Source organism: Episyrphus balteatus, chromosome 2 (genome assembly GCF_945859705.1).
Source record: "Episyrphus balteatus chromosome 2, idEpiBalt1.1, whole genome shotgun sequence".
NCBI classification, from domain to species: Eukaryota; Metazoa; Arthropoda; class Insecta; order Diptera; family Syrphidae; genus Episyrphus; species Episyrphus balteatus.
Genome location: NC_079135.1, coordinates 111,084,816 through 111,112,733, shown reverse-complemented (window position 1 = coordinate 111,112,733; position 27,918 = coordinate 111,084,816). Strand labels below are relative to the sequence as shown.

At 32.5% G+C, this 27,918-nt stretch overlaps 3 protein-coding genes across 4 annotated transcripts; all 3 read left to right on the top strand.

Annotated features, from left to right (window-relative positions):
• Positions 1-3,902: 3,902 nt before the first annotated feature.
• Positions 3,903-15,699, top strand: LOC129909649 (zinc finger protein 62 homolog). Its single transcript, XM_055986725.1, has 11 exons — positions 3,903-4,321; positions 4,381-4,548; positions 4,618-4,788; positions 6,496-6,643; positions 6,704-7,238; positions 9,007-9,325; positions 9,392-9,485; positions 11,448-12,101; positions 12,165-12,443; positions 14,740-15,277; positions 15,374-15,699. The coding sequence occupies exons 1-11, from the start codon at positions 4,013-4,015 to the stop codon at positions 15,543-15,545; spliced, it is 3,387 nt and encodes a 1,128-aa protein (XP_055842700.1). The 5' UTR covers positions 3,903-4,012; the 3' UTR covers positions 15,546-15,699.
• A 1,606-nt stretch (positions 15,700-17,305) lies between these two features.
• On the top strand, positions 17,306-22,413 carry LOC129909648 (zinc finger protein 888-like). The gene is made up of 4 exons (XM_055986724.1): positions 17,306-17,799; positions 17,874-18,013; positions 21,629-22,163; positions 22,236-22,413. The coding sequence occupies exons 1-4, from the start codon at positions 17,306-17,308 to the stop codon at positions 22,411-22,413; spliced, it is 1,347 nt and encodes a 448-aa protein (XP_055842699.1).
• Positions 22,414-24,725: 2,312 nt separating this feature from the next.
• Positions 24,726-25,978, top strand: LOC129912035 (transcription factor MafK). Of its 2 annotated transcripts, none has more exons than XM_055990120.1 (2): positions 24,726-24,982; positions 25,142-25,978. In XM_055990120.1, the coding sequence occupies exons 1-2, from the start codon at positions 24,914-24,916 to the stop codon at positions 25,505-25,507; spliced, it is 435 nt and encodes a 144-aa protein (XP_055846095.1). In that variant the 5' UTR covers positions 24,726-24,913; the 3' UTR covers positions 25,508-25,978. The 2 variants fall into 2 exon arrangements, with proteins under 2 accessions (XP_055846095.1, XP_055846094.1); XM_055990119.1 differs by having other exon boundaries at positions 24,751-24,994.
• Positions 25,979-27,918: the final 1,940 nt, after the last annotated feature.

Sequence of the window (27,918 nt, the reverse complement as noted above, 5' to 3'; positions counted from 1 at the left end):
CACCAACAAAGTCTATACTTTGTAGGTGTATGTGTTTCCTTATTTACCAAAATCTCTCCCCTCAAAATATTGTAGTTTTGTTTCTCCTGAAAAAAATAAACTATTTGGTAAATGGGAGGAAAAGAGAGCGATGTATGCAATGCACAAAGTTTTGTCTCTTTTGTAATGGCGGCGCGCCATTGATTTGACTTTTCCTGCATTAGTGCATTTTATATTTTCTAGTGAAACCTTGATAGCAGCAGCAACATATTCGTTAAAAAAAAAAAACATTTCTGTGCTCCATTTGATAGATAAATAGAACAATTTAACTTAAAAAATAAATAAAATCTTCTCAGTGTTATTTGTGAAAACTATTTTCTAAAAAAAAACAATCTACCGCACAAATTCTTCGGCACGCCACATAAATTCCACCACCATTTCCACCATCAAAATGCACAGCCTCAGCCTTGTGCATTTAGAAAAAAAATGACACAAAAACAACCACCAATTGATTTGGAAAATAAAGGTGTGCTGATTATAAAATTGATAGATTATAAAGTTGTTGATTTTTCTGTCTTTTAGTGGCGATCAATTCCAGACATCATTGACTGAGTTTACAGCAGCTTCAGCCTTGAGCATTTAGAAAAAAAAAGTCAAAACAAGATACAAAAACTACCACCAAAGTGCAGACTGCAGAGTATTTTTTTTTTTCATTTTTCTCAACTGGCCAGGCCACAGTGGCGTGCCCAAGGATCTTTTTTTTATGTATTTTGTTTTCAAAAATGTGTTTTTCCAATAAAATATTAAATAATAGTTGTTTAAAAGAATTGTTTGTTTGTTTTGAAGATTTTTTTATTTTCAGATGAAATTAAAATATGGATTTTAGCAGTACGGATATAAACCCATGAAAGTGCTCCAAATAAGTACTTTAAAAGTACAAGTTTCAGTGCTTTTTCTGTAGGTAAAAAAGTACTGCAAAATGTACATCAGAACCACTTCCAGAAGTGCTTCGCTGATGCACTTTTGAAGTACATTTGTCTGTACTATTAATGGAGGGGAAATTTATTTCATCTTGCATGCAAGAAAGAGATAGCTGCTTCACGTATTCTTATATACAGAAAGTATATAACTGAGTTTTTTCCCGGGCTCCTATCTTTTTTCAGTGGAAAAGAAGTACTTCTTTTACGTACATATTTCACCGGTTTTTTCTGTAGTTCTGCGTTTGCTGGGATGCCAATTTACCCTATAAAGGCTTGGCCACACCGGAGGATATGCGATAGCGGTACGGGTAGCGACAACGGTATTTGTATTAAAAAATTCCACATCTGAACGTTGATGTGTCGGTTTGGAATTTATATCATATAATTAAAGGCTTGGCCACACCGGAGGGTATGCGGTATAGCGGTAACGATATTTGTACTAAAAAAATTCCACACCTGAACGTTAATGTGTCAGTTTGGAATTTTTTTCATACAAGTACCGTTACCTCTACCCGTACCGCTACCGCATACCCTCCGGTGTGGCCAAGCCTTAAGGCTTGGCCACACCGGAGGGTACATGCGGGAGCGGTACGGGTAATTGTATAAAATAAATTTCAAACTGACATATCAACGTTCAGATGTGGAATTTTTTTCATACAATTACCCGTACCGCTACCGCATGTACCCTTCGGTGTGGCCAAGCCTTTACCCGTACCACTACCGCATGTACCCTTCGGTGTGACCAGGCCTTTAAAGGCTTGGCCACACCGGAGGGTATGCGGTATAGCGGTAACGATATTTGTACTAAAAAAATTCCACACCTGAACGTTGATGTGTCAGTTTGTCAGTACTTTCATACAAGTACCCTCACCGCTACCCGTACCGCTACCGCATACCCTCCAGTGTGGCCAAGCCTTAAAGGAGGGTACATGCCACGGAGGGTACATGCGGTAGCGGTACGGGTAATTGTATGAAAAAAATTCCAAACTGACACATCAACGTTCAGATGTGGAATTTTTTTCATACAATTACCCGTACCGCTACCGCATGTACCCTCCGGTGTGGCCAAGCCTTTAAGGCTTGGCCACACCGGAGGGTACGCGGTAGCGGTACGGGTAGCGGCAACGATATTTGTATTAAAAAAATTCCACACCCGAACGTTGATGTGTCAGTTTGGAATTTTTTCCATACAAATACCCGTACCGTTACCTGTACCTCTACCGCGTACCCTCCGGTGTGGCCAAGCCTTTAAAGCTCGTCCACACCGGAGGGTATGCGGTAGCGGTAACGAAATTTTTTATTAAAAAAATTCAACATATGAACGTTGATGTGTCAGTTTGGAATTTTTTTCATAGAAGTACCCGTACCACTACCGCATATACCCTCCGGTTTCGGTGTGGGTCTAGCCTTTAAACTCTGATAAATATGTACAATTGGAAACGAAAATTCGATTTTTTAATTGAGAACTGCGTTTCTCCCGGCTAAGTCTGCTTCTACATGAAGACGCAAGGCGCAGAAATTATCTTCGAATTTCCTTTTGACTTTCCCATCGGTGCGTCACGCGCTTCTACACGTAGTATTTTTTATAAGACGCAAATTTGACAGCTATTTTTTTTTATTTTATCCTATTCTCGTTTTCATATATATTTTTATTTGAAAAAAAGCACCAAAATATACAAAAAACAACATCATTTGCCACGAAAACATTTAAATAAATTTATAAAAGTTACTATACACTCAAATAATAGGGGTATTCACGATCTGGTGCAACAAGCCTAGTAAAAATGTAAAATTTTATTTTTTTACAATGGATCGTGAACGCCCCTCTTCTTATCTATAGTAAATATTGAAGGCTTGGCCACACCGGAGGGTACGCGGTAGAGGTATAGGTAACGGTACGGGTATTTGTATGGAAAAAATTCCAAACTGACACATCAACGTTCGGGTGTGGAATTTTTTTAATACAAATATCGTTGCCGCTACCCGTACCGCTACCGCGTACCCTCCGGTGTGGCTAAGCCTTGAAGCATGAATGAAATTCATGATGTTTTTTTTTCTCCACCGTTGCTTCTTCTTTTTTTTCCATTTTTTATAATTTAATTCTTTGTTTTGTTCGGGTCAATTAATTTTCACTAACTATTTTACATTAAAAGAAACTAAATTACGGGACAAGAGTAGCGACAACCTAAAAAACCTATAAACCTATAAAAAAGATAAACTGTTCATCATGGGCGACACGACGGCGAGATGCCATCTGTCAAAAAAATTTTACACCATTTTGTATTTTTATTTTGCAATAGGGTTAGGGTATTGCAAAAGTGCAAGACCATTGTAAAATTTCAATCCATATATTTTGTTGTTGTAGTGTTGTAAGATTTTACACTTTTGCACTTTTGCAATGATACAAGACCAGTTGCATCGGATCGTGAATACCCCTAATATACATCCAACGAAGCGAACTCTGCCACCGACGAAATCAATTAATGCAAAACAGCAACAAAAGAACAAGATCAAAGAGTCAAACGTCAAAGTGAGTCTCAAAATTTTCGACCGGAGACTCACAGGGTAAAAAATCTTCCATCCCTATTTTTCGAATTTTCTTTCTCCCTTACTCTTAATTGAATCTTGACTTTTACGTCTTCGTGTAGAAGTAGACTAAAATTCTAAGCTAAATCTCGGCTAAAATTTGGAGAGAATTTTGTATGAGAGCTAAAATTTATCACGATCTGCGTAGGTGCTAGGCTTTACCCGTACCACTCCCGCATAACTTTCCTGTGTGGTCAAAAGCTTTTAGTCCAATCTAGCAAGCCATGATCAACAATCAACAAAAAAAAAAACTGAAAACCCAGAGTTACTCTCAGCATGAAATGGAAAATGCCATTTGAGTGTCGATATTCTGTTTCCGGAATAAAACTGTCATTTTTGTTGATGTGTTTTTTATTTTTTTGTAGCTTGTACTTGTAGGGAGAAGCCTAGGAAGCGGTTTCCTTGCTAGTTTTCAATTTTATTTCTAATTTATTTCTTTGATTATGTCGATATAATTCCAAATTAAAATGGATTTAAATTCTCCAATTTGTCGAGCATGTCTTCTACCAGATTCAACAGTATATTCCTTTCAACAAGTTGCCCTATTTCGGAAGGAATACACATTTTTAGAAATGTTCAATGCATGTACACATTTGGAAGCCCTCGAAGAAGACGACCTACCTCAGTTCATTTGTCAGTCCTGTTCCAATGATTTGCAAAATGCTTTTGATTTTCTACTTAGAGCAACTGCATCTGATCAATTTCTCAAAACTCAACCTCAAATGAAACAAGAAGCTGAGTTCTTTATGTTGAGTGATGAAAACCATTTGGAAGAGGTTGATTTTCTATGAATTAGGTTTGAAGTTGATTTGCTTAAGAATTTGTGTTTTTCTAGGAAGACAAGTCAATTGAATTTGAAGAAAACACTGAAATCGAGCATCAAGAAGAAGAAGAAGAAATCCAAAATCAACACAATGAAGATGTACAAGAGACATTTGTTGAAGCAGTCAAATCTGAGTTTGTTAATTCAGAAAGTATCAACCATAAACATGGATTTGATACGGTAGGTATATCCAATTGAAAAAAAAAGATCTTATATTTTCAATCAATGAACAATTACTTTTGGTTCTAGCAATTTGAACAATTTGTAGAGGAAGAACTTGCATCAGAAAACATTTATATTGAATCTAATGAGATTTCCAATCACGAGAGTGATGCTGAGGTAAACATATCTGAACATGATGAAGAAATGGAAGAAACTTTGTTAAAGCATGATGTCCCACAAGCGAATTCAATGCGGAAGGTAATTAAGTAAGCACATGTTAAGCTACCCATAAAATAGGGTATAGATATATTCGCTCAGAAATTGGTTGAAAAATTGAAAATTGATACGAAATAGTTTTTGTGGAAGAAGAAAACAAAAGACTCGCATTTCTCACATCAAATACTCTCTTTTGGGCTTTCCACGAAGCTTCTCTTATCACCATGGTTCTTCAAATTCTGAATAATGTCTTTTAAAAAACCATAAGAAAATGTATGATATTATTAGGGGCATGAGATGCACTGCGACCTACTTTTCTATTGTTTCCCCTCCATACAATGTAATCATTCTTTTGCACAAATATAATATTTGGGGTAGGTTCTAGGTACTCCCATAGAATATTATTTTAATTCAGTGCATTGCAGATGCCTATGACCAGGGGCGTGTTTCATAGCTACTACATTTACTAAATCAGCAACCTCAAAAATCAATAGTTGAGTCCGATTGAACGTCGGAAAATATTTGTAATGGTCTAAATAGTGCAAATGTCCAAAAAATTGCTTCCAGAAGTCCAACAGGTAGCTGCAATTAATGTTTAAAATCATTGATGTAGCTGATGTAAATAATGTAGTAAGCTCTGAAATAGGCCCCAGGTAAAGGATATTTATGATCTAAAAAATTAAAAAAAGGCAAATAAAATATTGGCAAAAAAGACATTTATTAATTAAAAAAAATGAGCTTGATATTTATTTATGGAAGTATTGAACTACCAACAGCATTTTAAAGTTTTCAGGAAACATACTCCTTCGATTGTCTCTAAAAAGCATCTTAAATGAGCTGAAAGACCTCTCTACTTGAGCAGAAACGAGTTGACCCTATTTAAAACTGTCCAAGTTATTCACTTTAATGTTTTCGGCAAGTCTGGAGTTGATGTGGCCATTAATTATAAAATTTATTTGTTCAACTGTTTTTAGTCCCTGATTGAAGTTGAAATCAGTAGTGAATGTTCAATAATTCATTCAATTTTTTAAAAAGAGGAACACACAATCGGTGTCCTTTAAAAATAAAAATTTTAAATACAGTCTCTCAAAACTACCTGACTTTCCTAAGCTTTCAAAATTTGGGGTTTTAAGGTCGAACAAAATTCAAAAATTTATTTTAATCCTTGAGAAAAAAAATTAAAAAATTTAATTTAGAAAAGAAAAGTACCTAATCAATCTTCCTACTTTTTTTTCTAATGTGTTTAGTACAAGCAAATTTGTTTTCTTAAGATTTTCTTGTTGATTGTTCTCTTTCTTGATTGTGGGACAAACTCCTTTTTTCTCTTTCTAAAGCTTAAGCATCGATTTAAGTTTGATTGTGTGTCTTAAGTTTTTTGTTGTCCTCAGCATTAAAATGACCCCTTCACTTATGCCATTTTTCGTTATTGCCACTGTACTGAGACTCGCAAAGGAATATTTTTCGTATGATTTTCTTTTATATTAAGAATAATTTGTTTTATTTTTATTGTTTCTATTAATTGTTAAGTGTTTGGAAGAGTTAAATTAAAAGTGGCTCAGCGTAGTCGAGGAAACATTTTATTTTGCAATCAGATCTTTCTCAAATAAACCTAAAAAACGAAAACCACCTGGAATGTTTTTGTCCAACTGTGATGTTTATTCTTCAAGTCATATGCTCTTTTTCTGCATACAGTAATTTTTTGATCAATTTTTTACAGAGTAGTTGTTTCTTATTCTAATGTTCTACCAGGCTTTTAGGGAATCCAAGAATTCTACTGCCAAATCAAACCAATCTGTTGAATGTCATAATTGTGGAAAGATTTTAAAAGAAATGTCAGTTAGACATCATTTAAAAAGATGTCTAAAAGAAGAGAAAGTCCATCTCTGCAGTTCATGTCGTAAGTAATCAAATAACAAAAGAGGAATATTTTTTAATCAATTTCTATTTTATGTCCTAGCCAAATCCTTTGCTGTCCTTGCTGATTTAAAGAATCACATGCGAAGACACGACACCGAACGAGAAAGAAAATATGTGTGTACAGAATGCGGACGGGGATTTTTCGAAAAACAAGCACTTCAAGTTCACATGACTCGACATATGGGCGTGAAGGAATACCATTGTAAAATATGTCCAAAAAAATTTACAACCAAAAAGAGTCTAGATGTTCATGAATTTACTCACAACAGAGATTTGGGAAGGTTTACTTGTAAATACTGCTCTAAACGGTTCACATCCAAAGCTGACCTTGTAGTGCATGAACGTTTCCATACTGGCGATTATCCATTCCAGTGTGAGTTTTGCGATAAAAGTTATGCCGTGAAATCTCACTTAAATTATCATTTGGCAAAGCATAAAGGTATTACATACAAATGTGATCAATGTGATAAAGAGTTTATAAATCGTGGCAGTTTAACTGCTCACAAATTCAAACACAGTGATAGAATGCCACATGAATGTTCGATATGTAAAAAAGGATTTACATCACCTTTTAAGTAAGTAGTATTTTAAATAGATTGTATTTAAGACTTTTGGGCATTGATAGACTCTGTTGTTCTCTTATTAGGTTGAATCGACACAAAACCTGCCACAAAATTCAAGAAGAAGACACTGCGGTCAAATAAGTTAAAAGTGTAATGGGATAGTAATAATGCTGAATAGAATTATAAACTCTTCCATTAAAAAGTTTTTTTTTTTATTTTGTTGTTGTTTTTACTTTTCTTTGTTTGGTACCTTCTCCATATTTGATGTGGAGTTTCTACATGTGAAACCTAGGTTTTGCTTGCGGTGATCACGAAATATTCTCTTGCGTGGAAAGGAATTTAAGTGAAATGAAGTGAATTCCAATGCATTATTAAATGAAATTAAGAAGAGACGAATAACAATAGTATACTTTAAGGAGCTAGTAAAAATGCTTGTCTATTCCTTATTGGCGTTGATGAGCTAAAAGCATATAATTGGGTCAATTGGATGAAGTAAATTATATGAGCATAACCCTGTTTAGATTGGGTATATTAAGTCCAGCTTCACCGCAATTTATTGATAAGAGAAGTGAGTGGTAAGCCTTCATTTGTATGCCCTTTCCCATGCTGTGAGGACGGACTCCTATCATCCCAATCTGAAGTATTGGGATATTGAAGACAAATTACACAGAACTTATTACATTATTCGATATATTTTCAACGTGATTTAAGGCTTGGCCACACCGGAGGGTACGCGGTAGCGGTACGGGTAGCGGCAACGATATTTGTATTAAAAAAATTCCTCACCCGAACGTTGATGTGTCAGTTTGGAATTTTTTCCATACAAATACCCGTACCGTTACCTGTACCTCTACCGCGTACCCTCCGGTGTGGCCAAGCCTTTAATTATAAAAACATTTTAGTGGCATTTAACAATCATATTTTTTGATTATTTTTTTCTTATGTGAAATACATTGAAAGTAAAATCGAAAAAAAATCTATCTCCAATTGAGGGTTTCCGCGATGGCCGCCAGGTGCCGTGACTCCATGTGTCAATTGAGAAAATCAAACCTCACGAACACATCCTTGTGGCACAAAAATAGAACTAAAAATCTAGTACAATTTATACGGAACGGAACGAGTTCCGCGTTACTTGAATCAAACATGCCTTCTGTACTTGTCATCTTGTCAATCTTCTCTGTAAATTAAATATCAAATTTTAAGTCATTTCAAAATAGAAAGTATGTCATTTATTTTAATTTCACGTGTTTTTTATTTGAAATTAGTTTGCGACAAAAGAATCTGCTGCAGAATGAATTTTTATTTCTTTGAAATTCGAATTTGGAATGACAACAAGCGTGAACAGCATTGTATATATATTTCTATAGTACTATCATGAAGTCGAATTTAGTATTAGTTGATGTCGCCACTTTTTTGAGGTGGCGCTCAGTGTGTTTTTTTCATACAAATTCTGCTTTTTCAAGTCACCACTAGAGTTCCTAAGATCGTTTTACTTCATGATAGTACTATGGAAATATATATACAATGGTGAACAGCTCTATTGAAAAAATCAAACATCACGAACACATCCCTCTGTTTAAAAATAGAACTTAAAATCTAGTACAATATCTACAGAACAAACTCCGCGTTATTTGAATCAAACACGCCTCATGTAATTGTCAATCTATTTTTTTTTCAGCAGACGTGAAATGTCTTGTTTTATTGGCGTGTAATTTTCACCAAAAATAAATTTCTTTAACAAAATTCTATCAAAAATACAATAAAAACGGCCTAAATAATTAAATAAAATGTTCGACTCACTTCCTATATGTCGAGTATGTTTAAAAACATCACTTGAATATATTGATTTCGATACACCTTTTGAGTTGGACGCCAGCATCAAAGCAGTTGTAGACAACGGGCTCACTTATCTCGATTGTTTTCAAGCTTGCACTCGTATTGAAATCGAATTCGATGAGAATTATCCACAAAGTTTATGTAGCTCATGTGGTCTGGAATTGAAGATTGCTTTTGAATTTCTTCAAAAAGCCGAATCGGCGGATAAGACACTGCGTGAATTATCTGCAAATACCAAAGTTGAAAAATTTGATGATGATGAAGTAAGTTTTTTTTTGTTTTGTTTCATGGGTTTAGTTTAAAATAAATTACCTCTGTTTTCTTCTTAGATTAAATGTTTTCTTCAACCTGAAATGCTGCAGCATAATGATGAAGAAAGTTCAAGTAGAACGGACAAACATGAAGAAAGTCATTTGGATGATGGTGAGTTGGGAATCAATTCAATTCTGATTTTTAATTAACACCAATTCGATAACTAATTTGATACATTTTGATATTTTCGTCATTTCTTAGACTACCGTTGATTGCATTCTTGGGTTCTTAGTTTGATTTCAATTGTGTTCTCTTTCAAACTTCTTCCATATAAAAGACTTAAATCGTCCAATTGTTTTAGCCTTTCATTCAACATCTTGTCCTTCCCTCATTTACTCATTTGTAAGACTTAACTACATTGGCAACTTTTTGCTTGCGCTTTTTGTTTGTAAATAAGAGTAGACCAAAAAGTAAGCTTTCTGCATCATTTGTTTTAATTTTCCAACCCGAAAAAACTATACAACAAAATTGCGTTTGAAAATGTGCCAATGTAGTTAAGACTTATAGGTAATGCATGAACTGCATTAGGTTTAACCAGAACACAAAACTCCATTATGTATGACCAATATAAACAGTTAAAACAATAATCGAATTAAAAAAAAAGCTTATTTATTTCATTAAAAATAATATCACCTCGTAAAAAATACAATTTATATGACAATATCCAATCATTTTTTTTTTTAAAGTTATATAACTAATAATCTTTGTTTCTTTCATTACTTAATCTAGGGCTAGGGATTTAAATAGAGCCCAATCTAACAAGATTTGTCAAGGTGGGTACTCTTGGCTTAAGCCAGGATGGTATGCAGAAACTCTATTATTAAGAGGTACAAAAACTTATTTTTTATAAGTTTGAGGTTGGAACTTTGTTTCTATCATAAACAAAACGATATTCCCTAAAACAAAAACCTCCCCATCGCTATGTTCTAAGCGAGCTAAGCTCGAATGTTAAAGTTTTTCTAGTTATTTGAACATAAAGCGATACAGCACCTTTAAAAAGAAGTCTGATTATTGTCCCCCTGACTCAAAATTAGCAAACGCAAAAACTCTGGGCAACTTATTTCTTTTCTCACTTATCAAAAGATTCTTTCATTTCATTTTCTCAACACATAAAAAAATGAGATTTAAAACTACAGACCCATCGCAAAACTGTGTTCCAAAGATTTTCGAAAGCTTTCCATTGTAAGTAAATATTCAACCCTTCTTGGATAGATTAGGAAAAATCTCTCATAAAGTCATATATCTGAAATGTATGTCCATTACAAACCACCTTTTGTGGAATGAGCACATATTCGCCGTTTACAAACTTTCACATCATTAAAAATTTCACATTAGCCTATTTTATTACCTATGGATACACTTAAACAAACTAATCAAACTCTAAAAGAAAATAATGTTTCTCTTTTGTTTTATGCGCTGATGAAAATGACACTCGATTTCGTGCTTACAAAGTGTTATTACCCCTTAATCTTGGTGCATGCATATTAAGCTTTGTTCAATTTTGATATTTAGGAAATATTACTGCGGATAGCATTGCAAAAAAACACACCAAATGTATAACAGTTTTGCCTACTTCACCTGATTTTAACGTTAGCATTTACCGTTACAAATAAATTAAATTTCTTCACCGCAGTATGATGCGGAACCTTCCTTTATTAATTGAATTGAACACTGTCATAACTCAAAAATCACTAATTTTGAATTCAAAAGTTATTGGAATAAAGTAGGTAATCTTTAATCCTGCCGAAAGTCATTTCTTAGCTTTAAAAACTGACGGAGAAGGAGCACTAGTTTTTATTTAGAAAGTATCTCTTTACATACAAAATTATTTCGATACTAAATTTAAAACTCGTTTCCTGAAAAAAAACAGTTTTTTTTTTATTATGAAAGTGTTCCAGTAAATGAGCGATATATTTTACACAAAATCTACTCCCCATTGAATAGTTTTCTACTCTTATACTCTTTTATAAAAAAAAGCATTATACCTTACCTTCTTTTAATAAACAAATAATTTCCATTAAAAATTCCTTTTATCACATTAATTAATTATTTTTAAATTGTTAAATTTTCTAGAAAAAACATATGTGTGCACAGTATGTGGGGAGCAATTTTTCTCACAAATGGTTCTGAACTTACACGTTAATCGTTTACACACGAACAATACATCCGAAGAACATAATAGCACCGTTGTAGAAAAAGTTGAATGCCAGATTTGTGATGTTATTTTATCTGTACACAACTTGGAAGCTCATATGCAAATGCACGAAGAGGAATCTAATTTTGAAGAAAATAATGAAGACAAAACAGTTTATGAGGAAGTGGTTGTAGATGAGCCCGATGAAGTGGAATTCGAAATGCTTGATATGACAAATGTTTCGGTAGAAGAAGAAGATGTGCGAAATATAAGTGATTCACAAGATGCTGCTTCTGCTTCTGAAAACTATGAAGCAGTTGATGATGATGAAGAGGAAATACTTTCACAAGTTAAAAATGAAACAACACGTTCCGATGCTGATGGTGATGCTGAAAATGAAGAAGAAGGCGGTGAGGCTGACGCCGATGTAGATGAGGATGAGGATGATGCAAAATTCAATGTAATAGCTAAAATGATAACGGAACAAGAAAAACAAAAACATCGATCTAAAAAGGGTAAATACCAACAATGTGAGATTTGTTCGAAGAATGTACGAACATCTTCATTTACCGCACACATGAATGTACATAATGGTGGGTATTAACATTAAATAAAAAAAGGTTTTTTTTTTAATATGATGATTTTTTATATTTCAGGAGTTAAACAATTCCCTTGCGAATACTGTTTTCAGTCTTACTTTTCTAATCGTTCATTACAAAAGCATGTAAAGGCTAACCATGCAGACAGTTTGAACTCTTGTTGTAAAATATGTAATGAAACTGTTGAAGGTCACGATATGAAAGCTCATATTGAAGAAAAACATTCGCATGTAGTGAAATGCACGGAGTGTGATCATTCATGTGCCGAGTCTAAAATGAAAGACCACGTAAAACGGAAACATACAGAATCCAAAGACTTTCTATGCAATGTTTGTTGTAAGTATAAAAAAACACATACATACTTTTTCTTAATTTGTTTTCTTTTTTGACATCAGTCCTATCATGATATCTGTTGAGAAAAATTTTCAATTGTAAAATTTTTGAAGAAAAAAAAAAACAGACCAATTCAAAATCAATGATAATAAATTTCGATGAATAATTAAAAAACATAAAGCTTCTAAAGCGAAAAATTAAACCAACGTATTGGCATCGGTAAATTGTTTAATTCCGGGAAGAAAATTTTGATTGTGCCTTGCAAGCACAGATCTCCATATATTACTCAGGATAGTTAATCATTGTAACAAGTTTTTCGAATTTGAATATCAATCAAACTTTCACTTCTCTCCATAGTGAGGGACTAAACTGCTGAGTATGAATTGGGGCGTTTAGAATAATAATGTGTCAAGTCCATTTGAAATTTGTGTATTATACAGAAATTTGAAAAATCTTTCTCAGGAACTAAAAGAACTTTTGAATTAAAGTTTCACAGACCAATAGCTTTATTTCTGCAGAGTTTTCTTCTTTCAGTCTATTTAACATGAAACGAAACACTTAATTATTAAGACGAAAAAACAACCAACTTGTAGAGAAGTGGAGTTGACCCATTATTATTCTGAACGCCTCAATTGAATCATTTATTTGCAAAACATGATAAGTCCATGATTTTAAATTTTTCAGGAGAAGAAAAAAACGTTCTATTTTCTTTTGATATGCGTAGAAAAATTTATAAAGAATACATTCTGTAGAACTCTTGCCTAGCTACAAAATACCGTTTCGTTTTTAATTTTTGGAGCGATAGCTCAAAAGATAAAAAATAAAAACGCTTTTGGACTTATCATACTTTGAAAATAAACGGATGTAAAATTAGTTTTTAAATGGATATGCAATTTTGCTTTTAGCCCCAGTCTATCAAACAATTGTATTTGAGAATAAAATACAATGTCCGGACTGCTTATTTAACTTTAAAGTAGCTTTAAACTTAAGATTTTCAGCCATTAATCTAATATACCATTTACACAAAAAGAAGCTGTTGTTTATTTTCAAAAGATGATAAGTCCGGGACTTATTCTGTTTTTGATACTAAAAAAATATTTCGCGTAGCTGTAAAATCGGATATATGTAGATGGAGTAGATACTTCATATTTTAAAGACAGACGTGGTTATCCCTGGAGTACAAATTTAGTCAAAAAAACGAATTTTGAAAAAAAGTGGACTTATCATGTTTTGCAAATAAATGATTCAATTATGGAAACGGATATCATGATAGTGCTGTATTAGAATGCTACTTAACAATTTTACTAACTATATTGCGTTTCAACATAACTGTACTTTAATAAATAACTATGGATTATTTTTTCGCGAAATGACCCTTATGATTTGATATTGTTAATAAGTAACGTGATGACGTAGGTATTCTGGCTTATATTTTCAAATTAAATTAAATTTCGAAAATGGGTACAAAAAGTAGCTTAATTTAAAGAATTTTTTATATTTTTATTTTCCATTCAAAAATGAATCAATTTTTTAATGTTTATGTCGAATCGGACTTTTTTGGTCACTTCCTTCTAAATCCAAATAAAAATATCATACTTCAATTTTTGATTGCACATTTACAGTTTTGTTCTACATATTTTTAAAAATGAGGTTTTATTTTTTGTTAATTATCATTGTAATGTTGGCAATGTAACTGATTCTTCATAAGGTCAATTATCAAAAGTATCAAAACCAGTTTTGTTAAACAATTTTAAATTGCTTCTGTAGTAACGCCCAAAAGATTGGATTTATATTCCCATCCCAGATCCATACGAGTAGCATGCAGAACAGCCCTTAAGAAACTATGACGAAAAACGGGAAATAGTATACATACATATACTATCACAAAAAATAAAATCTCATAAAGAACCCATGTACGAAATCCTCAGGGCGGAAGGGTGTGTCAAAAATGGTCAGTAATTTTTGTTTAAAATGTTGGGACAATTGTAAGGCGTTGGCGCATTTGTAAGGCCTATCTGTCTCAAATGTATTAATTTATGTATTTTCCCAAACCCTACAAATGATGTTTTTGTGTAACCAGATTGTATTTTCATAACTACCAATAAAAATATAAGACAAATTGGTACTATGTATCAGAGTAAGATTTTAAGAGTTTGAACCAGAACATTTAGACTGATTTCAAGATCTTCTAGTATGTATTAAATATCGTCACAAATAGAATTAAAACAAAACTTTCAATGTTCTTCCTCATTCAAATTCCTCATTCAAAGAATTCTTTTTCTTCTTCCTTCCATTTTAGCCAAAACATTTAGTACGCTTGGCGTACTCAATGGCCATTTAAAATATCACGACAAGCAATTTACCAGCAGTATAAAATCGGATGCATGTCATATATGTGGCAAAGTATTCTCCTCGAATCACTATATGAAAAAACACTTAATTACACATCAAGAGAATCGTAATTTATTGAAATGTGATTACTGTGATAAAACCTATCACACAAAACATTCCCTATTCAATCATATGCGCATTCATACGGGCGACACAATTAAATGCGTCATGTGTGACAAAGAATTTGGCCGTCAATACGAATTAAATGTTCACATGCGTTTTCACACAAAAGAATATCCATTCGAATGTGAAATGTGTCATAAAAAATTCGCCATTAAAGGTCATTTGAGAACACACATGTGGCGTCATCAGGGTCTTAAGTTGCAGTGTGAGGAATGTGGAAAGCTTTTTACATCCACTAAAGCGCTGGCAGAACATTCTTTCTATCATTCTGAGATGCCTTATCAATGTCCGTATTGCCCAAAAGCATATCCTTCGAAACCGAAGTGAGTAAAAATTAAATTCCTTTCTTTTTTTTGTCAAAATAAAAACACTCTCACTCAATCGAGAAACTAATATTGTTATTGTTTTGTCTATTGCAGATTCAAAGTTCATTTGAAAACTGCTCACATGGTGGAATTCTCGAATGAGGAATTACAAAGAATGGTCAAATTTCCAATACCAAAAAGACCTAGAAACAGGAAGTTTACATTAGTTCAAGCTGATACTGTCATTAAAGAAGTTGAAGTTCATACAAAATTTGAAATTGATTAGGGTATGCCTTTACTAATAAAGAATAAAAAAAAAAAACAATACAAATTAGCATAATAAGAATTTAAGTGTAAAAACTGTAAATAAAATTTAAGCTGTTGCTTATTTTATTTAATTTAAATAAATATTAAATTAACAGCAAAAAATGTGTTAACTAGATTTAGTATTCTCAATTTCTTACAACCTAGGGGCAATTCCATGGTAACTCACGTTACATTCACAAAAATTTCCAACACATAAATAATTTTTTTTTTTGTCAATTTTAATGTAAATTGATACGAAATTACTATCCATGAATAGAGCATAACTATTACTTTCATAATTAACTAAAAAAATTTACTTTATTTTTAACATTTGCTTGGGAAAAATAAAAGTTTGATGGTAACTCACGTTACAAAAATCGGACACGAATTTTAAGAGTCCGACAGTATGAAGTTTTTATGTGAAATTAAGAATCTTTATTTGTTTTTAATGAAGATTCCATACATAAAAAATTACAAGCTTTTAATATAAGTGACAAAACGAAACATTTTTTCAATATTTCGAGGAAAAATTTTAAAATATTTAGGTAACTCACGTTACATTATTTTGGTAACTCATGTTACCTGTGATTTGTAGTTGTAAATGTAAAGAAAAGACGCATTTTCACTCAAGTTTTTTTTAAATCGAATATTGTGTAACGAAGCTTGCTTAAATGTTAATTTATTTTACCAATAATGGGGGGGTGTTGTCATTGTTACTATTAGACTCATCATGTTTTTAGTTTCCTTGTTTTTCCGTCATTTTCATCTGAAATTCTTCTGTTGTTGGCAAGCTTATGCTATAAAAATGCTTTAAGATTATTTAAACTCCCTGAATATGATGTCTATCCATAAGGGAATACAACAAAGAATCTCTTCTTGCAACTTGCAAAAAGAGTTGACGTTTGTAAATAGAAATTTGCTAATAAAAAAAGTAAAAAAGACTGCATAATTTGTTCAAAATTCGTGTCCACTTTTTCATGGAATTACCCCTAGGATGTTTTAATGAGTAGCTTGTCTGAGGTAAAACAAAAATGTGAGTATGCAGTTTTAGGTACGTACAGCTGCAAGCAAAAAAATAGCGGTGCGATGAAATTTTTTTTAAATGAAACATATAAAGAGCTTTGATGTTGGAAATTTAGTTGACCAAAACTCCTTAAGTTTCTTTAAAATTTAATTTTTAGTAAAAATTTAATCAACTAGTATTTGGTTACATGACCTTTATTTTTTAATAACAGTTTCGCAACTACCTTAAATGGAGTCGAAAAGTCTATAATATCTTTGAAGACTTATAGATACCCAACCCTACTCAACAACGGTCCATAACTCCCATTATATTTAGGTTTGGCTTTAGAAATTTCTTTTTTTCTATCCGCCCAAAGATTCGTGGAATGATTGAGTTCGGGAGACTGAGCAGGCCTATCCGTGGACCTCAATCTTATTGTTTCAAAAAAAAAAAAAAATGGCGTATGAGTGATTTTTGTATACGAGTGTTAAGAACTCATTCGCCGACAGAGCTTTGATTGATTTTAAAATATTTAGAATGTCTAAACCAATGCACACGAATACAGTTGTTTTTCCTTAAAAAAAGTTGAACAAAAATGACCTACAAAAAACACATTAACAATAGTACTCTGTTGCGACTTTCTGTTATAAACTATGTACAATTTTTTGTATAGATTAAAGTGTAATCTTTTTGTTTCAGCTAAAACTTTTACACGCTTGTCTACTTTAAAGGAGCACATGAAATATCACGACAATGGGGACAAAAATGAGTCCTACACTTGTGACATTTGCGGCAAAATTTCACCCTCTCGTCAATGTGCAAAGATTCATAGAAAAATTCACGATGAATCTCGTCCCACATACCCATGCGCTGATTGTGGCAAAATATACCTTTCATCGTCAGCGCTAGGCCAACATCGTAAATGGCATACGGGAAAAGCATTTAAATGTGTCCAATGTCCAAAGATGTTCATTCTTAAAGCTGAGTACAAAATTCATCTGCGCTTTCATACTCACGACTATCCATATCAATGTGAAATGTGTGACAAGAAGTTTAATGCTATAGGTCATTTGAATTCTCACCGAAAAATGCATTTAGGTTGGAAGATAAAATGCAAGGTGTGTGATAAACTCTTTGCCACTAGAGCAGCTTATTCTGATCATGCATTCAAGCATAGTGAAATGCCATATAAATGTTTGCATTGCCCAAAGGGTTATCCTACAAAAACAAAGTAAGACAAAAAATCTTATAGATACTTTCGAAGAACTTTCACATAATATTTGACAATTATTGTTTTTATTTTAGATTGAAATATCATCTAAAAACAACTCATTCAATGGACATGACTATGGACGAAATAAATAAAGTTTATATTAAACAACCATCAGTAAAAAGGAGGGAAAAAGTAGAATGGATCAAAGTTGATTCTAATGAAAAGAAATCAAGTTAACTTTTATTTTACCTTGTATACATATAAATAGTTGCACCAAATTTTATAATTAAAAAAAATTTTGAACAGTAATATAATAAAATTTGAAATAAAATATTTAAACAAAACAGAATTATTAGTTAATAATAAAACGAATATAAGTTATACACTCATGCTCAAAATTAACGCACAGGTTTTACATTTTTGTAGTTAGACCTCTGTATCTTATGAATAGTTTTAAAATTTTAGTGCGTATTATTTGCATAAACAGCTGATATTAAGACAATTTTAGTTTTTTTTTAAGAATACAAATTGAAAATTGGTCTTGCCAATTTCAGCCCATATCACAACGAGGAGTCGTTTAAAAATTTTGCTTTTGCTTCTCTTTTTTTTATTTTGAACTCGCGTAGTGGTAGGCGGTAGTTCATGATGGGTGGAAAAAATTTCTTTTGACAAAAACCAAACCATTTGTATATTTTAAGCTGTGAGGGGGCGAACAGAGTCGACACTATTTTGTGTTTTTGAACATATTCTTAGGTTTTATTGAAATAGTTCAAGCCGATTTTAAGATATAAATTAATATGTAATTAATTAATGGCAGGGGCGTGAAAATTTGGAAATTTGATTTTTATCTACAAACTCAAAACAATCGACGTACTGTGCCACCGTCTTTCTTTTTAATGTTCCGACTCTTGCCTATATCGATTTACCACACAAAATCATTGGATTTGCTTAGGAAATCAGTAGGATAGTAGTAAAAGTGCTTTGCACATCTTTCAACCACAATTGATTTATAAAGGCGGTTTTCATATTTTAAACCGAACTTAAATTTTTTTGACTATGTAATGTCATTTCCTTGTGATTAAAGTGTGTTCTTTCTGTTTCAGCTAAAACTTTCAGTCGCATGGGTACTTTAACGGAACACTTAAAAACTCACAAAGATGAGTATAAAAATAAAACTTTCACTTGTGATATTTGCGGAAAAATTTCTTCCTCTCTAAACACACACAAGGTTCACCAATCTATACATGATGAATCTCGTCGCACATACACTTGCGCTGATTGTGGCAAAATATACCTTTCAAAGTCATCGTTAAACCAACATCGAAGGTGGCACACAGGAAGGGCATTCAAGTGTGTCCAATGTCCAAAGATGTTCGTTCAAAGGGCAGAATATAGAATTCATCTAAGATTTCATAATCATAGTTATCCATTTAAATGCGAAATGTGTGGCAAAGAATTTAATGCCAAATGTCATTTGAATACTCATCTAAAACACCACTTAGGTTGGAAGATTAAATGCCAAGATTGTGGTAAATTGTTTGGTACAAGAGCGGCATATGCCGATCATGTATTCAAACATAGTGAAATGCCTTATAAATGTTTGCACTGTACAAAAGGTTACCCATCGAGATCAAAGTAAGATAATGTTAAAACTTCTCTGAAGCATTTCACATAATATTTCGCATTGTTTTTTTTTTTTAGACTTAGATTTCATCTTAGAACAGCTCATTCAATGGAAATAACTATCGACGAAATAAATCAAATTTATGTTAAACAACCGACAGTGACGAAGAGAAAAAAATTAGAATGGATTAAGGTTGATGAATCGAATGAAAAAGATTCAAGTGTTTCAGTTGATGTTATATAAATGTAACTTTTCATTTACTGCTTAGTTAAATAAAATTATTTTTTATCAGTATTCATGTTATATAATAGATAGGTTGATCATTTCAAGTTATAAGACAAACTCAAAATATATCATAGGTAAGTGAGGATGATTCCTGTACAATAAACGTAAGCATTGCACAAAATTACACCATTGATGGGCGCCATTTTAGGTCTCTATTTTGCCATAAGTTCTCGATTGAACAGATCCAAATACAAAGACGAGCTTTTAATTTTAAATAGGAATAATTTTTAGGAATAATTGTTTTTATTAAATTTATGAACTGCAGATAAAAATGTAATCAAAGCTTTTTTAACTTGAATTAAATATAGTGGTGCGATCTTCAAGGTTTCATAATTTAAAGTTTCAAAAAATCCGAGAGTTTTCAATACTCATTAACTTCTAATCTTTGAGTTGCCAAAATGTAGCTTATACTCCCCGTGTTCAACTTCGACCACCTGAACTTAAGTCTGGATTTAGGTGGCCTGCTTTGAACCCGCTCACTGATGTGCGAAATTATATGGAGATCATCTTTTGCTATCGAGCAAAAGTAGATTTTTACATGTTCAGAAAATATTAAGGTCTAAATATTTAGTAATCGTCATTTTCTAACAGGGAAATTTAGTAAGATGTAAAAAAAGTTAAGGAGAAATTTCTTCACTCATTTTCCAGTTGATTTTCAATAAATTGGAAAGATTTTTTTGTCAGCTAACGAATCAGAGACCAGAAACTAGACTAAATTTTTAGTTACTTGGCTTGATTTTTAGTCAACGTTATTTTCTGAGCGAAAATTTAGTGAGACGGTAAAACCATTGATCTCTATTAAACAATGGATGAGGGAAAGTGAGAGGGTACTCTCTTGATTTTTTTTAACAGCTAACCAATCAGAGGTCCGAAACTTGACTAACTTTTTGGTCCCGAATTCTTCTGAATCTGGCCATTTTAAAAATTTGTTTGCCAGCTACCCAATCAGAGACGCGAATCTTGACTAACTCAATATGCAACTTTGAGACCTCTTATGATTGGGTGGACCCGTAAATAGAATTTACATTCAGAGTTTACACTTTGGAGCACAACTTGTACCCCTTAACAATAGAAAGGCGCAAGAAGAAATTCTATTAACGAGTCTATTTTATTGCTAGAGGTCTCAAAAGTTGAGTATGGACGAGAAGACTCTATATGGGTATACTTACTTTTTAATTTCAAGATAATTTTTAGGCCTCTACCAACGATTCTATAAATACTCTCTTTGTGTCTTTTATATTATACTGGTAGAGTCCGAAAAGTTATATTCAAATTAAAGAGTAAAATCATATAATGTAGAAGCTCCTCGTTAGTACGCAACGTTTGATACCGCTTTGGATAAAATAGCCGGGTGTTCATGAAACGGTGTAAACTCTGGTAAACGTGGTAAAATGGTAAATGTGTCAAAATTTTGTATGAGTTTGATAGTTCGTTTACCATATTACCAAGTTTACCTGGAATTTACACCGTTGCATGAATACCCCTTATATGTATGAAAAAACAAAGGGACAAAGAAAACAAAATTTAAGCATAAAAATATTTCCCCTTATCACGAATTTCATTCATATGAAAAAAAAAACAATCACAAAATCCGTTCGTAATCGAAAATTTCATACAAATTCTCATTCAATTTGTATGAAATTTTCGATTACGAACGAATTTATAGCAAATTTCCGACACGAATGTAATTCGTGATAAGGCCGATTGTTTCTATGAAAACTTCATATAAAAAAAATTGAATTTATTTATTTATTCAGTTGACGTCACAAAAACGGAAAGATATAGGATGACGAAGTATTTAACCTTAAACTAAACTTTATATCTTGATACGAAATTATGTTCCATTTGTTATTCATAATAATGGACAAGAGCTACAAGAAAAAAATCGTTCAAACTGCCTTATGGCTATGATATTTATTTTATTATATTTTTTTTCAGCTAAAAGTTTCACTCGCTGGGCTGCTTTAAAACAACACTTGCAAATCCACGAAGGCAAACCAACAAATACTGAGTCACACCCTTGTGATGTATGTGGGAAAATTTCTCCCTCCCAGCAATTAGCAAAAATTCACAGAAAAATACATGATGAAGCTCGTCCCACATACCCGTGTGATGAATGTGAAAAAGTATACCTCTCAGCAGCATCGCTAAGATTACATCGCAGATGGCACACCGGAGAGACATTCCAGTGTATCCAATGTCCAAAGATGTTCGTTACAAAACCTGAGTACAAAATTCACTTGCGTTTTCACACCCGTGACTTTCCATTTCAATGTGAAATGTGTGGCAAGAAGTTCAATGCCAAAGGTCATTTGAATTCTCACTTAAAAATGCATTTAGATTTGAAAATTAAATGTAAGGTGTGTGGAAAACTTTTTGCCACACGACCAGCATACAGGGATCATGTGTTCAAACATAGTGAAATGCCTTTTAAATGTTTGCATTGTACGAAAGGTTATCCTACGAAATCAAAGTAAGATTTTTTGTTTTTTTTTGTAAAATTGTTAGGAATTTAAAAAATATTTTTTTTTTTTAATCTTTGCAGATTAAGGTTTCATCTAAGGGCCACACATTCCTTGGATATGCCAATGGAAGAAATTCGGAAAATATATGTAAGACAACCAACATCAGTTGCAAAGAGAGAAAGAGTAGAATGGATTAAAGTTGATGACCCAAACAAAAAATCAACTGCTTCGGATACTAACTTACAGAACGAACTTTAAATATATTGCAAAAAAAAATGTTATTTTTTAGTTTAATAAAATAATTTTCATGAATTTTAAATTATAAATTATGCTCTGCGTTATTTTTTTTTGCCCTCCCGTATTACGAATGAAAAGAAAATTTGGTATTTTTTTCCCTCAGAGTTTAAAGTGGACCCTTTCGATGATCAATTTCTAGTAGAAATTGATTGCCGATACCAAAAACGAGAGAATAAACTTTTCATGATCATTTTCGTTACCATGTTTGAAATATGGGAAATGTTTCGGGGGAAATTTTTTTTTTCACGAAAACCCCTGTAAGTTTAAGATTGCAAAGTTGACTGAAGAACAAAAAAAGATTTTTGCAAAAATTCATAAGTAAGTGAAAATTTTAAAACTCATTTTGTGATAGCTTTTCCGCCTGGAAAATTTAAAACAAAGCTTAGTTCTTGGCTCCAAAAACAACTTTGTAGTATTTTCCGAGCACAAATGGTTTTAGTAAGAAAAGGTATTTTGTTTTCACTTTTTTTTATTTTCACACATTTTGCAAAAAGTGGCCATTGTAGTTATACCTACTGAAAAAAAAACCCGAACCAAAGCGATGCTGTAATCGCGATAGCGTCACGTTTAGTTGCGAATTTTTTGTAACATGGTTATGGAATGTTTTTTTTTCGTCGGAAGTCGTTACGTTATCGTGTGACTACAGAAATGTGGTGAATATAGGTTTAAGAAAAGGCGGTAGCGGTACGGGTAATTGTATAAAAAAAATATCAAACTGGAACCTGTCAACGTTCAGGTGTGGAATTTTGTTCATACAATTACTCATACCGCATACCTTTTTCATGTGGTCTCCCCACTTACATAATAGCTTCTGTTAATCAAAATCTAGCGGGTCATAGCTTGTATAGAGCTTCAAAAACAAATTGCTTATAGAAGTTCGAACTTGTTTAGTCACTTCTAAAAAGTTGTTCAAATAGGGTCAATGTGGGTAAATGTAAACAATTTCATGTCTTTTTTTTCTTTCGACTTTAGATTTTTTTATGTTTTCACGGAACAACTTGAATGGTATCTTCAAATGCAAATATGAAATGATGGCAATTCTTCTTTATAAATATAAACAAATATTTCCCAAATTGTTTACATTACTGTCAAATATGGCATGTTTACAAATACCCCACCATGTTTGTGTTTTTTTGCAAATTCGGGGTAAATGTAAACGGTGGTATAAAATTTAGAATTTCCTCTTTATCATATGGATAACAACTTGAAAAACGTTCAAGAAGGTATTTGACAAAAACTTTTTCAAATTCCAATAAAAGTTTTTGTTTTCTTCCTTTGATTCTTTATATAGGCGCCCAATATGCATCCTGAGCAGCTCTGAACGTAATATTTTTTGTTTTTTTACGTCAAAGGCCGATTTTGCAACATCATCCACTGAAAATGATGGTGTTGGCTACTTTAAAATGTGACTCCGCGGCACTTTAGCAGTAGTAATTGACTTAAAATATGTTATTTTTATTAAAACCAATAATTTCACCAAAAATGTATGTTTATATTTACCCCCAGAATACGTTGTTTACATTTACCCATTATGAAAAATATTCTGGGGTAAATGTAAACACATGCAAATCGACATAAATGTCCTGTATTTTAAAATTTGCTTGTATCACATAGAATCTACATCAAAATTAAAAACAAAAAAATATTTGCAAATTATACTGACTTTATTGAATCTGCAAAAATATTTAATTTTTCTGAAAGACTAACGACTTGTTTGGCACTTTAAAAAATTATCTTTCACGGAAAATACGCTCGTCGAATGAATTCTCTCTTGACAGCAATGAGCTTGACGTATAAGTTAAAAGATACATGCGTCCGCGATTTGTACTTATGTATGCATCAAATAGATTTAACTGAAGCTTGTTATGAGCCATGTTTTCATTTACCCCTGTTTACATTTACCCACATTGACCCTACTGTTAAAGAAAATTAACTTAACTTCGCTAAATGAACTAAAATTGAAATAAAAACGCAGACGGGACTAAATAATTTACTTGTTAAATGCAAGTTCGAAGGGCTAGGGTGTTGTTACATTTAACATGTAAATTTTTTTCGCACAGTATAGCCCGCGCATAATAATAAACACACCTAAAATTGTATGGCAATACCGCTTGCGGTACACCGTCACCAATGTGTCCCGCATAAAGTTCACAAACAGATCCAACATTTATGTATAGTTATTTATTTCACTCAAATTATATAACATCCCTGTATTTTTCTCCAAAATCAAACATACTCAAAAAACTACACATCTTCCATCTCTTTTCAATTTCAGACAAACAGATTTCAAAAAATCGATTTGTCATCGTAATTTGTTGTTATACTTTATCTTTCAAGCACCTCTTTATTTCTTATCACTTAAGTGCGGATAAAAAAAAACATAATTTTTCTATTACTAAACGCGTAATAAAAATTAATCAAATATCTTAAATTTGAATAAATTAAATATTCAACAAAAATAATGGCCATGTCGTCATATCAATATCAACAAGGAATCGAAGATTTTCGGGCGCCTCTGCCTCCGCCATTGGTAACAAAAAAAGTTAATGTACAAGCATTTTATCAAGAAAAAAAAAACCTCTGAAAAAAATGTTTCATCATTAAATTTTTTGCAAGTAATTGCACGTGATCTCCCTTCTAAAATAATAATGAGTATTCTCTATTTAAATGTTTTTTTTGCATACAATAGCCACCAATGTCGCCATGCCCCATTCCAGACATATCCGATGACCAATTGGTCTCGATTTCAGTTCGAGATCTAAATCGAATGTTAAAAATGCGTGGCTTAACACGAGAAGAGATTGTTCGCATGAAACAACGACGTAGAACGTTGAAAAATCGGGGCTACGCTGCAAGTTGTCGAATTAAACGAATCGAACAAAAGGATACTCTGGAATCGGAGAAAACCAACGAATGGCAAGAATTGGAACGCTTGCATCAGGACAATGAGGCCAATAATCGAGATATTGTCAATTGGAGAAACAAGTATTATGCCCTTCTTCAATTCGCTGCCCAACAAAATATTCCTGTTCCTATAGAGCTTCAGACTTGCTAAGTTTTTTTTTATATTTTTATTTGTTTTTATTAGAAATTTATGTATAGGATTTGTAAAAGGAAACCACACACAAAAAATGTGGTTGGTTATATATTATATTTGTTTATTTAAGTTTTTTTTGTTTCTTCGTCTGTAAGTTTTATTTTTTAGTCAAACTGAGAGTTTAAGTATATATTTGGATTTGATAATAATAATAAAAACAAGGGATTCCAATTTTAAGTTAGAGTTGGAGTCTCTTGTAAAAAGCTGTGCTTTTTTTTATGAAAAAATAATAAGTTGGTTGGAAACCAGCTCCTTTTTGAATCCAAAGATTATAAATATCTGCTCAACTCCCAGATTCCAGGAACTGCGTATATAAAATAGTACAATTTTTGTGAAATTAAGCATTAAAAATAATAATAATATATTATACAAAAAAAAACATGAATACTTAATATGTCTAGAAATAAAAATAAATGCTGAAAAACTTAATTTTGTGTTGATTTCTTTGAGCTCCTTTTGTAAATCCTTTATTTGGCCCACAGGACAGATGAGGCGTAGAGAATAATAATGAGTCAAGTCCACTTACAACATCAGGATATGTTGGAAATATGTTAAAATATCTTCCTATTCGAAATTTTTTCCTCATCGCTATAACCGGCTCCTAAATTAAGAGACTAAATGAAGAAGGAAAAATCAACCACCCTAACCCACTAGGAAGAATAGTAGGTATAAGCCAACCAAAAAATCCTTATCTTAAATCAGGGGGTCTATTACGTGATACGAAACGAGCGGCAAGTCAACGATACTGAAGTAAACGATAGTCACGACAAAGAGCGATTATGTAAAACGATAAAGTCGTTTGGCCAAACTCAACCGAAAAAAATATTTTTTTGAGGCTCACATCCATTCTACCAGCATATGGAAGAATAATATGACAGCTGAACGAAAACGAAATTTAAACGATAGGTAAAAGGCAGTCGTAAAGATTAACGAGTATCGTTGAAGTAAAACGATTATCGTAATACGTAGCCGCATTTCAACGAAAACGAAATAGTTTTAACGATTATCGTTTTATAAAATAGGGCTCCCAGCTAAACTTCTGGATGATGATGATGAGACAATAAGTATTTACTATAATTTTAGATTAAATCAATGCAAACTCAGCTCAAAGTAAAAAAAGAGTTGTCTTTCTGAAAGTATAACTCCCATAAGAAAATGATGTATTGGAGAGGAAAAAGATTATTATTTATTTCCAATCAGAAAATGTCTTGCTAATTTTCTGTGCGACAGTGGATGACTACTTACCTAGAGGTAGGTTCGAGCCGCACCTTAAAAAGCATTCTTTCAATTATCACCCGCGGTCTACAAGTCAACGATACTGAAGTAAACGATAGTCACGACGAAGAGCGATTATGTAAAACGAGAAAGTCGTTTGGCTAAACTAAACCAAAATATTTTTTTGAGGCTCACATGAATTCTACAGCAAACGCAATAATATTATGACAGCTAAAAGAAAGTTAAACGATAGGTAAATGGCAGTCGTAAATAGTATCGTTGAAGTAAAACGATTATCGTAATACGTAGTCGTATTTCAACGAAAACGAAGTAGTTTCAACGTTTTTCAACTGGACGCAATCTGTGTATATGAGATAATTGGGCTTATCAGAAATTTTATTCGTATCGGAAATTTGCTACGATTCTCGAAAAAACAATCATGGAATCCGTTTGTAATGGAAAATTGTATAAAAATTTTGTGATTCTTTTTTCGCAAATTGTAGAAAATTTTCGATACAAATAGAATTCGTAATAAGGCCGAATAATCTCAGTGTATCTACCGATGAAAATTCTTTTCTATTTTTCTAACTAGTGGCTTGCAATACATCTTTGGTTTTACAGGCTTATAGTTAAAAATTAAAATTATTATTAATAAAGCAAGTTTTTCACCGAGATATTGTGAGTTACTCCTTTTTCGGAATGGCGGGCGCCCATTGAATGCTGCATCCGAACTACATCACAACTTAGTCAGATTTTCCCTATTGATTGAATTATAATTTTTTAAAAAGATCGTTAGTCGTAAAGTAAATAAAATTGCCTGTTAGAAAATGACATCAAAACAGGCAAAACGCAAAAATAAGATCTTTTGGGCTTCATTATGTTTTCTTTCACCGTGCGTCACTCATTCACTTTACTTGTAAAACTTTTACACCATCCCACATTTATATTACAAGGCCAAGGGCTTATGCGTCGGGAAAGGGGGTCATGAAGCCTGACCTTTGCCCTCTAAGAACTCGAACTTAAACCAGAAAATGTGTCACACCTACTGAATTGCTTCTAGTAAGATGATTTTCAAAATGTTGAATTTTTTATAACGTGAAAATTTGAACTGAAAAAAAATTGTGTTTCAAACCAACTATTTTTTCAAATCTTGT

Excerpts from the sequence above, each read along its gene's own strand:
- LOC129909649 (XM_055986725.1), top strand. The coding sequence starts at position 4,013 with ATGGATTTAAATTCTCCAATTTGTCGAGCATGTCTTCTACCAGATTCA. Across the intron at positions 4,549-4,617 it reads ATAAACATGGATTTGATACG|CAATTTGAACAATTTGTAGA; the intron begins GTAGGTATATCC and ends TTTTGGTTCTAG. Across the intron at positions 6,644-6,703 it reads CCATCTCTGCAGTTCATGTC|CCAAATCCTTTGCTGTCCTT; the intron begins GTAAGTAATCAA and ends TTTATGTCCTAG.
- LOC129912035 (XM_055990119.1), top strand. The coding sequence starts at position 24,914 with ATGGCCATGTCGTCATATCAATATCAACAAGGAATCGAAGATTTTCGG. Across the intron at positions 24,995-25,141 it reads CGCCATTGGTAACAAAAAAA|CCACCAATGTCGCCATGCCC; the intron begins GTTAATGTACAA and ends TGCATACAATAG.
- LOC129909648 (XM_055986724.1), top strand. The coding sequence starts at position 17,306 with ATGAAATATCACGACAATGGGGACAAAAATGAGTCCTACACTTGTGAC. Across the intron at positions 17,800-17,873 it reads GGTTATCCTACAAAAACAAA|ATTGAAATATCATCTAAAAA; the intron begins GTAAGACAAAAA and ends TTTTTATTTTAG. Across the intron at positions 18,014-21,628 it reads TTCTAATGAAAAGAAATCAA|CTAAAAGTTTCACTCGCTGG; the intron begins GTTAACTTTTAT and ends ATTTTTTTTCAG.